Genomic DNA, 11,467 nt, shown 5'->3' with positions numbered 1-11,467 from the left:
GGTTTAATTTTTTTTTTAAATGAAACCATCAACCCCGGGGCAATTAAACACTAATGAGATAAAAGGCAATTAAAGTACATATGTATATACGTTGCATGTACGGATGTACCTAGCGCGCTCAACAGTCTCAAACAACACAAGATTACGACAGACTGCAAACTCTGTATCATCGAGTAGCCAAGTAAAGTAAGAACCATACGCACATCTCATTACAGACACGGCCTGTATACTACCCGGCCGGGTGAGAATTAATCGATAAAGAACACAACACGTATTAGGTATACTTGTGCAGTTACATGATGAACTTATCTACTACCTCCTTTCCGGTTTATAAGGCTTGCGTGTATTCCTAGGTTGATAAATAGGCCATCGTAATACAAGTTATATATCACAAAAAATATGTCATTAAAAACTTTAAACCGTCTATTTTCTAATGGTATAATTTTTAGACTATACAACTCATTTTAACTTGATCAAATTATAAATCTAGGGATACGTGCAAGCCTACGTCCCTCGGGATGGCCAAGCTCCCACTCCTGGATGAGGTTTCCAAAGAGCAGGAAGAAACAGCAACCTACTACGAGGCATATAATACTGGCGACGAAAACAAATATGTTCTCCTTATACCGCTTTGGAGTGCCAGAGCCGAATGCGTCTGGACCCATTAGGTACACAGAGAAAACCACAATTGACAGAGTCACTAGGCCCACGGCGAAGGTAACCCTGAACCGGCCACAGTTGTCCGGCTCCGCCTCCACCGTCCAAACGCCACCGCTGCCGCCGCTCTCGATGTCGCCGCCATCCATCGCTCTTGCCGCAGCCGCCGTCGGGATTATATGTATATCGATTATACTCGTATGTTATAAGCGATCAAGCCACCTTCCCGATCCTTTATATATACGTTGTGGTTCGTTGCATCGCTGCATAACACCCGTTCGTGTACTAGAATGTTTCTGGACCGGACTTGTACGCAAGTCGTAGTGCTATGTCCCACCTACAGCGAGTACTACCACAAGTAGTCCGCCTCCGCCTCCGCCTCCACTTGTATAGAGTCCTACCACAGTCGTCCGGCTCCGCCTCCACCGTCCCGCCTGCAGGGAGTAGGTATTGGGCAGGCCCAGTAATCGCATCACCTTTTTTGTTTTTTTACTCTCATGTTCTTTTGATGTATTCTGTAAACTTTGTTTGTACTTGAAATATTATAAATACATATTATCAAAAACATTTTACACCAAATTTTGTAAATTTTCAATATTGCATTTGAAAATGTTAAACATACTTAGAAAAATTTACACTGTGAAATAAAAAGTAGAGAGCGTTAATCATGTGTACACAAACTATTTGGGACATTTGAAAAGCATCATGTGTACACAAACACCCCTTCTACGCAAACTATATGGGACATTTGAAAAATGTGTATGTGAAATTCCAAAAAGATGTAATTAAAACATATTGTGTACATTAAAAATGTAAGTTGCATTTCAAAAAATATCGACAAGTTTCAATAATGTGTTAGTGATATTTCCAAAACAAGTTTTTACGATGTAAAAAAATGTTTTCATGGTTAATTTCCGTATCATTAATTATTTTACAATGTGTATTTGAATTTTATAACATGCATTTATAAAAACAGCTCTACATGTTTTGTTTTGTGAAAAAACATTAATCATGTATTTGAAAATGTGAATCTGTTTATGAGAAATGTTTTAGATGTATACGAAAAATTTACAACATGTATGAAAAAAGTAGACATGCAACATATGTTTGAAAAAAATGATAATCATGAATGTTAAAAATGTTAAACAAGTACAAAAAAATTATAATTGGTACAAGTAATGTACAATGATGTATGAAAAGTGTAGACATGTGTTGAAAAAGGAAAGGAGAAGAAGAAGTGAAGAAAATATGTAAAAACCAAAAAGGACACAAAGAATGCCGATGAAAAAAGAAACAAAAGCGAACATGGAAGAACACCGAAGAAAAAAGAAAAGGAAAAGAAAATTGGAAAACCATGCTATACAATGAAAAAACCAAAAAAAAAAACAAACAGGAAAAGCCTCATGTCCCGCTACAATGTTGGGCCAAGTCGAATGATCCCATCCGTGCACGATTCCAGATAGGAATCATTACGAGTGAGATATAGCCCTCACGATCTACTAGTTGAGGTACTCTCTCCATTCCTTTATGTAAGGTGTATTATTTCCGGCACGGCAACCAAGGCGCATAATTATACACATGTTAAGACGAAATTAACCTTGGCCAAATCATTGATTAGAGGCAATAAAATCATTTAGGCTAGGAAAGTAAGAGATACACATAATTATGAGAGAGATTCTTTTCTTTTTCTCTTTATAATAAGAGATGCATGCAATCAGGGGAGAGATACTTTCCTTTTTTGAAGGGTTAATGATGGAATTACAAAGAATTAGAAAAAATGCACCTTACATTGTGAAATTTTATCAAAAAACAAATACACCTTATATAAAGGAACGGAGGGAGTAATTCCTAAGGCTCATGCTCCGGTCCGGTCCTAGCAACCTAGAGGACCTTGTGCTAACTAAATATAATGGGGCTTGTGCTACCTTTTATTCTGTCCTAATTATTTACAACTATAGATGATACCAAATCTAGGATGATGATCTCATCCCAATCATATGTGGAGTGGACAAGAAATTATCTCGCATTGCAACCATGCTTTCATATGCAGGAGTGATGGAGCGTAATCCAACAAATCTCGGGTAGGGGATCTCGAGTTGGTAGTCTTGGCAAGATGGTAACAAGGACACACGAGTTTATCCATGTTCAAACTCTAATGAAGAGTTAATACCCTACGTCATTCTTTGGTTGTATTGATTTTGAGGGGGTATAGCATACATGTGATCTACCACGAGATTGTGTGTGGATGAGTTAGTGTCTACGGTCCTCACCCCTCAGTTTATATAGATACCAGGGTGCCTATGGCTTACATAGGGTGGTTGCATCTAAGGGAAATCGTGCCGAAGATTGCCTCTAAATCCTTGGTGTACATGCCGAGTCCTCAAAATCTTGCATCTTGACTCTCCTGGGCCATATGAACGAGGCCCACTTGGTTTATATTCATAGGGTAGGGGGATCTTGGATCGGTAGGTAACAGGAGACAAAGGAGACAACATTTACCCAGGTTCGGACCCTCTTGATGGAGGTAAAACCCTACGTCCTGCTCTTGTTTATATTGATGGTGGAGTATCGAGTACAGAGTTGATCTACCTCGAGATCGTATGTCGTGGTCTAAACACTATGAGTAATGAGCTTAATTTGTCCTATAAACTAAAACCATTCAGTTTATATAGATACCGGGGGTGCTAGGGTTACACAACGTCGATTACAATTAGGAAGGAAACATGTCGATCAGTATGTAGCCATAGAGTGCACGCCAAGTCTTCAAAAGAGTCCGTCTTGAATACAACATCACCTTCATCTATCCGGAGTCCAATAATGACAATAGGACGACCGAGGAGTTCGGCCCATAGAAATAGGTAAGCGGCCCAAGGACCCTTTATCCCCGGACTCCCTAAGTAGCCCCCGAACTGGTCTCTAACACCGCAGTCTTGACCCCTTACTACTTCACGTGTCCAAAGTCTTTGGCTTGCGAGGCAAGTTCTCCCCTTCTTACATTCAGCTCGTCATAGTTCGACCGCCGATGACCTCCCTATTTCCAAATTTTTATATATAACAAATTTTATCTACCACCGGTGGTAGTTACCACCACTTGCGTTTTGTATGTTGTATGTAGTATCTATCAAATCATAGAGTACGTACGCGTAGTATGTAGTATATAATAATGTCTAGGTAGTATATATACTATTTTTTTTGTTAGTATGTATCATATTTTGTGTATGTTCTTTTTTACGTACAAAAATATATGTATTTCACAAATATAATAAAAACTATGGGCTAACATGTTATTTTTTCATGTAACTCACTTAAAAAATGTTATATATAATATATAAACATAATAAAAATGATAAATTAATATATATACTACCGCATGATAGTATGTGGAACATGTGGGGTAACTACCCCTAGGTGGTAGGATGTATTTTTTCTATATATATATATATATACATACTAAAGCAATCCAACGGTTAGTGATCTAGGTGCCCAGGCACCTAGGTGCCCCAAACAGTTTACCTCTATATATATATATATATATATATATATATATATATATATATATATATATATATATATATATATATATATATATATATATATATATATATATATATATATATATATATATATATATATATATATGGATTGACTATTCCACTAGTAGAAAAGAGGACTTTGGTTCACTTGATGAAATCCCCTTAGTCCCGGTTCACGAGGCCAGGGCGCCGGCCGGGGCTCGTGGGCCATTGGTCCCGGTTTGTCTGGCCCCTTTAGTCCCGATTCCAGACACGAACCGGGACGAATGTGCCTCGCTCCTGGCCCACAACAATTGGTCCGGGTTTTTTGCGGGAACCGGGACCAAATGTTGTCCTTCACTCCCGGTTCCGTCCACAAACCGGGATCAATGCTTGGCCTACATATACCACCCGACCGCGAGCAGAGCAGTGCACTGCTCTGTTTTTTTTGCCGGCCGTGGGATAGCTTTGTGGTGCTCTAGCTCACCTCCTATGCACATGAGGTGTTCGATGAAATGCCCAAGCCACACTTAAGCTTTCTCCTCTCGAAGCTCCTTGTCCAAGCTCCATTTTCCTCTAGTTTTGTGTAGCTTTGACGGTCCGTCCGTGTCCCGTCCCCGTCCTCATCGCCGTCGATCGCCCGCGCCCATCTCGGCATCGGCACCACCATGGTTAGTCTCTTCTTCTTATCTTCTTTCTAAAAGAAAAAAGTTCTTACTTGTATGATTTAGATAGATACTTGTGTAATTTTCTTACTTCTATTATTATATGTTATTGTATAGTGCGATGGTTTTTGTATCCGCCTCTGTCGGCCCTCGTCCTGTCTATGATTCAGATGTGGTATATATTATCTTTTATAACTATTTGTTTTATTTAGTGTTTATGACAATTATGACGACCAACGTGACATATATTTTTTAATCTAGGAGGTATGTGAACCGGAAATTCCAACCCACATAAAAATTCTTGTCGAGAAGTTAAATTTGGTTAAAAAAGAAAATAATTACTTGAAAGAAAAATTACAAAGAGTTGAAGAGGAGAAGATGATACTGGATTTGGATGTTGCTGATGTGTGTGACGATCACAAGATCAAGATGAATCCAATGCGCTTGAAGATTAGAAACGTTAGAAAATATGCCATTCATACTGAGGCTTGGTATCATTATGCCGTTGGATTAATTTGTACCTTAGTTGCGGTTATGATCGCATTTGTTGCATTTAAATTTAGTAGTTTCAATATATGTTCTAATTAGATGCTTTAGAGAGCTATATGTTGTTCAATAATGAGAATTATGTAAGAACGTTATGTATTTATTTTGGTCACTACTGTACTTTGGCTTTAATGTGATGATAAATTTCTATTAATTTGTTCACTTCTCTATTCATGATATGTTGTAATGGTTTTTAATATACGCACCCATGTAGAAAAAATGAAATAAGTTCGAAAAAATGAAATGCCTTTTGTAACAGATGAGTTTTCGTATGAAACCCTCATACTTCAAAAGATATTGTCCAATTTGTACACAAAATGCATCCAGTTTTTGTGGCAACCCTCTCAACTTTTTAGCACATGATATGTGGGTGAAACAATGATACCATGCCAACTTTCAACCAATTAAGAGTTTATTTGTAGTGCTTTTCAATTTCTGGGTCATTTAGCTCCAAAAAATTAGCAAAAGCATGAAAAATACCAAATGAAGTGAGAAAGTGTAGAAAATTGATGATGTGGCCTTCAATGGTTCATTTTAAACACACAAAAATTCTGGATTTCAAATAAGTTCGAAAAAATGAAATGCCTTTTGTAATAGATGAGTTTTCGTATGAAACCTCGTACTTCAAAAGAGATTGTCCGATTTTGTACACGTACGTAGTGCATCCAGTTTTTGCGGTAACCCTCTCAACCTTTTAGCACATGCTATGTGGGTGAAATGATGATACCATGCCAACTTTCAACCTATTAATAGTTCATTTGTAGTGTTTTTCAATTTCTGGGTCATTTACCTCCAAAAAATCAGTAAAAGCATGAAAAATACCAAATGAAGTCAGAAAGTGTTGAAAATTGATGATGTGGCCTTGAATGGTTCATTTTGAACACACATAAAGTTTGGAGTTCAAATAAGTTCGAAAAAATGAAATGACTTTTGTAATAGATGAGTTTCGTATGAAACCCTCATACTTCGAAAGAGATTGTCCGATTTGTACACGAAGTGCATCTAGTTTTTGCGGCAACCCTCTCAACTTTTTAGCACATGCTATGTGGGTGAAATGATGATACCATGCCAACTTTCAACCTATTAAGAGTTCATTTGTAGCGATTTTCAATTTTTGGGTCATTTAGCTCCTGAAAAAGACCTCGATGACGCCTAGAGGGGGGGGTGAATAGGCTATTTAAAAACTTCTTCAGATTTGGCTTGAACCTAATGCGGAAATAAACTAAGAGGGTACTTGTCAAGCACAAACCCTAAATGCACTAGGCACTGCAACGTGTATCAACAACACGATCTACCAAGATGGACACAATACAGTTACTAACAAGCACAAGTAAGTTACAAAAACTTACTTGAGCTATATCACACGACAAGTAGGTGAACAACACAAGATACTAGATCACACTATAGCACACGATATATCAAAAGCTGCAAGTGTGAACGTGTGGATATAGAGGGTATGCTTGAATGATTAATCTTGTACAAGAAATGGCCAACACAATATAATGAGCACACACAATATGCAATGTATGTATGCTCAAGTAACACAAGTAAACCACAAGTAAGGAGTTAGGGTTAAGGATAACCAAGGTCACTGAGACGAAGATGTATCCCGATGTTCACTTCCTTGGAGGGAAGCTAGTCACCGTTAGAGAGGTGGATGTTACCACGAAAGCACACCAACGCCACGAAGGCTCACCCCTATTCTCCCTTTGAGATAACACCACGAATGCGTTTCTCAACCACTAGTGGTAAGCCTTTGAGGTGGCTTCCAAACCCTCACAAACTTTTCCGGGGGGTAATCACACGGATTGATTCCTCTCCGAAGAACTCCTACCGCCTAGGGTCTCCAACCTCCAAGAGTAACAAGATCACGGGGAATGCTCAAAACTTGCGCAAATCTTAAATAGCTTGGGTTGAGAGGAGGAGAGGGTGACGATCTATCTTTTGATTGGAACAACTCTCAAAGGGGCTCACAAATGCTCTTGGGATCTAAGATTTGGTGTGAGCAAATGTGTGTGAGGTAGAAGTGTGTTCTTATGAGGATAAGGCTGTGTGAGACCACCCTCTCACGAAGTGGGAGGGGGTATTTATAGTGGGGAGAGAAAAACAGTCGTTGGGGACACTTTAAGTCACACAGGGTCCGGACGTCCGACAGTTTCCGGAAGTCCGGACGTCCGACAGGGGTCAGTCGTCCGAGAGCTGTAGATATGTCTGGAAACACTGTGAGTTGAACATGCACCGGACGTCCGGAGAAGGCCGGAAATCCGAGTTATTCGACTCAACTACTTCTGGTGCAAGGTTCCGGATTTCCGAAGGGGTCGGACGTCCGGAGGGAGCCAGAAATCCGAGTTATCGAGCTCACGTTCTTCTGGTGCAGGGCTCCGGATTTCTGAAGCCTGTCGGTCGTCCGACCCTTGACCGGCCCTCGGACGTCCGGAGGGAGCCGGAAGTCCGAGTTATATGGCTCAAGTTTCTCTGGTGCATAGTTCCGGCATTCCGAAGCTGGTCGGATATCCGGGCCTCGGACGTCCGGAGGGAGCCGGAAGTCCGAGTTATATGGCTCTGATTCCTCTGGTATAGGATTCCAGATTTCCGAAGCAGTCGTCGTCCGGCCCTCGGACGTCCGTAGGAAGCCGGATGTCCGAGGCACTGGTTCTGTTTTCAGATAACAGCAGAGCAGTGGAGATGTGGTGTGAGCAGAACAGTGGAGATGTAGTTTGAGCAAGTTCATCGCAAAACCTGTGATCCCCTCTTAATAGTGCGGGATCCCTAAAGACTCAAGAATCATAAAAGGGGTACTGATGATCCATACTTGAGTGTATACTTTTATTCGCTGATCATCACTCCGCACAACTAATGTCAAAGGAACTGATACCTTTGAGTTAGCCCTTTCACTTGAGCTTGATGTTGTCGTTCCTTCTTGGCTCAAGTTGAAAGCAAGACATGATGAAGTCTTCAAGTAGCTCTCCCATACACAATGTGGAAAGCCTAGCTTATGTATTCATCTTCATTTGTCCACCATGTGAACATCCACAAGAATCAAGCATGTAGTGCTCAGGAATGCTTATCTTGATCTTGTCCTTGTTAGCACATGAGCTTGTCCTTATCAACACATGATCATTAACAATAGTTTCAATGATATATTCGTGCTGATCCACTTGAACTTGCACACCACAATCTTGATGACGATTGCCACTTGACGTCATCCTTCATGGGTTGTATGAGATCTTCCTTTTGACGCAAGCCCATGGCAGCACACCTAACCCCCACATAGGACTCTCACAAAGACCATGGGTTAGTACACAAACACGTAATGGACAATGCTTACCATACCATGGGATCACTTGATCCCTCTCGGTACATCTTATATGCTTTATGTGTTGACCATCTTGATTTACTCTTTGTCTAAGATCTTGATCAACCTAGTGTCTCTATGACCATTCTTTGGATAATACCTTGAATACCATCTTGGTCATCATATAAACTCCTTGAACCCAACAGATGGACTTCAAGAAGTGCCTATGCACAAATCCTATAAATATAACTTAAGGCAACCATTAGTCCATAGGAATTTTCATCAATTACCAAAACCACATATGGAGATATATGCTCTAACAGCTCCAAAAAATCAGTAAAAGCATGAAAAATACCAAATGAGTCAGAAAGTGTTGAAAATTGATGATGTGGCCTTAAATGGTTCATTTTGAACACACAAAAAGTCTGGAGTTCAAATAAGTTCGAAAAAATGAAATGCCTTTTGTAACAGATGAGTTTTCGTATGAAACCCTCATACTTCGAAAGAGATTGTCCGATTTGTACACGAAGTGCATCCAGTTTTTACGGCAACCCTCTCAACTTTATAGCACATGCTATGTGCGTGAAATGATGATACCATGCCAACTTTCAACCTATTAAGTGTTCATTTGTAGTGCTTTTCAATTTCTCGGTCATTTAGCTCAAAAAAATCAGTAAAAGCATGAAAAATACCAAATGAAGTCAGAAAGTGTTGAAAATTGATGGTGTGGCCTTGAATGGTTCATGAAGACTCCGTTTTTAGTGTGGATCTATATGATATGTTATGTTTCATGTGTCGAATCATGTGAAGAATAGATCCTGTTGAAATTTCTTGAATCATGTCGAATCAGGTCGAATCAGGTCGAATCATATCGAATCATGTGAAGAATAGATCTTGTTGGAATTTCTTGAATCATGTTGAATCATGTGGAATCATGTGGAATCATGTGAATAATAGATCTTGTTGGCATTTCTTGAATCATGTCGAATCATGTGAAGAATAGATCTTGTTGGCATTTCTTGAATCATGCCGAATCATGTGAAGAATAGACCTTGTTTGAATTTCTTGAATCATGTCGAATCATGTGGAATCATGTCGAATCATGTGAAGAATAGATCTTGTTGGAATTTCTTGAATCATGTCGAATCATGTGGAATCATGTCAAATCATGTGAAGAATAGATCTTGTTGGCATTTCTTGAATCATGTGAAGAATATATTTTGTTGGCATTTCTTGAATCATGTCGAATCATGTGAAGAATAGATCTTGTTGGAATTTCTTGAATCATGTCGAATCATGTGAAGAATATATCTTGTTGGAATTTCTTGAATCATGTCGAATTATGTGAAGAATAGATCTTGTTGGCATTTCTTGGATCATGTCGAATCACGCTGAGCTTGGTGAAGAACCACCTGTTCTTACCGGTCTTGAACCTCTCCTCGAGCTTGGCCTTGGAGGAATTGGCGACGATGAGCTTCTTGTCCTTGGTGGTGAGGGAGTCGGGGGCGCCGGAGACCACCTCCTTGAGGTCGACGTCGAGGGTGTAGCGGGTGGGCATGTGGTGGGTGAAGTTGACGAGCTTGAGGAAGACCTTGACGCGGGACTTCTTGGCCGTCTTCTTGGCCGAGTCCTTGTGGATCACCTTCTTCGGGTATTTGGCCAGGCCGGCGACCATGCAGTGCACGTATGGGCAGTCGCGGGTGCCCTCCTCGAACATGCACATGATCATCGCCTTCTTCTTGGCGTATCTGCCCTGCAGCAGGATCACCGCCTTGCCCGGCTTCAGGAACTTCACCATCTTCCTTCTCCTCTCCTTGCGCTGCGCCGCCACCGATGGGTTTCGGGTTGGGGGAGGGGTTGGAGGCTGTGGGAGGGGGAAAGCTGACGGCGTGGTTGGGGAGGAGATTATATACGGTTGGCAGCGCTAGGGTTTTGCTGAATCATGTGAAGAATATATATTGTTTTTGGTGGTTCTTCACCAAGCCCTTCGGTCGTGGCACGCACAGGCCATTCGTGTCGGTTTGTGGCACCAATCGGGACCAAAGAGATCCTTTCGTGTCGGTTGGTGGTACAAACCGGGACCAAAGACCCCCTTTAGTGTCAGTTTGCGGCACAAACAGGGACTAAAGGTCTCTTCTTCCCGCCCGTTAGGCTGCTGAAAATTGACCTTTAGTCCCAGTTTGTTCCTCGAACTGGGACAAGAGGTTTTCGCATATAAGGCGGGAATTATCGAATTTTCTCCAACCTCTCCCATTTGCCCCGCGCCACCACCGCCGAACCATTCCTCCTCCTCGTCGTTGCCGTCCACGAGTCTGCCGTCGTTGCCGCCCCCGAGCCCGTCGCCGTCGCCGCCTCCGCCTCGAGCCCGTCATCGTCGCCGCCCCCGAGCCCGTTGTCGTCGCCGCCACCGAGCCCGTCGTCGTCGCTGCCCCGAGCCCGTCGCCGTCATCACCCCCGCCCTGAGCCCGTCGTCGTCGCCGCCCCCGAGCCAGTCGCTATCGCCGCCCTCGCCCCGAGCCCGTCGTCGCCGCCGCCTCCGCCCTGAGCCAGTCGCCGCCCCGAGCCCGTCATCGTCGCCGCCCACGCTCCGAGTCCGTCGCCGACCTCGACCCCGGCCTCGACCCCGACACCTACCCAAACCTCTGGTGAGACATCCCCATATCCCCATGCCTAGGGTTCTTGCTAGGATATGATTCTTGTATATTTGCAAAATATTCGCTTAAGCCCCGAATGTTGTTGCGGAAATATTTGCAATATATATATATATTGTGTTTTATTATTGTATATTTGGT

At 41.8% G+C, this 11,467-nt stretch overlaps 1 protein-coding gene across 1 annotated transcript; it reads right to left on the bottom strand.

Annotated features, from left to right (window-relative positions):
- Nucleotides 1-1,289: 1,289 nt before the first annotated feature.
- LOC123405244 (60S ribosomal protein L27-3-like) lies at nucleotides 1,290-10,473 on the bottom strand. Its single transcript, XM_045099008.1, has 2 exons — nucleotides 10,098-10,473; nucleotides 1,290-1,294 (listed from the first exon to the last, which is right to left on the bottom strand). The coding sequence occupies exons 1-2, from the start codon at nucleotides 10,471-10,473 to the stop codon at nucleotides 1,290-1,292; spliced, it is 381 nt and encodes a 126-aa protein (XP_044954943.1).
- Nucleotides 10,474-11,467: the final 994 nt, after the last annotated feature.

This window comes from Hordeum vulgare, chromosome 6H (genome assembly GCF_904849725.1).
Source record: "Hordeum vulgare subsp. vulgare chromosome 6H, MorexV3_pseudomolecules_assembly, whole genome shotgun sequence".
NCBI lineage: Eukaryota > Viridiplantae > Streptophyta > Magnoliopsida > Poales > Poaceae > Hordeum > Hordeum vulgare.
Note: the sequence above shows the minus strand (reverse complement) of the source record. Positions and strands in the feature narration are given on the sequence as shown.

What these genes read in the sequence shown, in the direction of transcription:
- LOC123405244 (XM_045099008.1), bottom strand. Translation starts at nt 10,473, where the DNA reads ATGGTGAAGTTCCTGAAGCCGGGCAAGGCGGTGATCCTGCTGCAGGGC.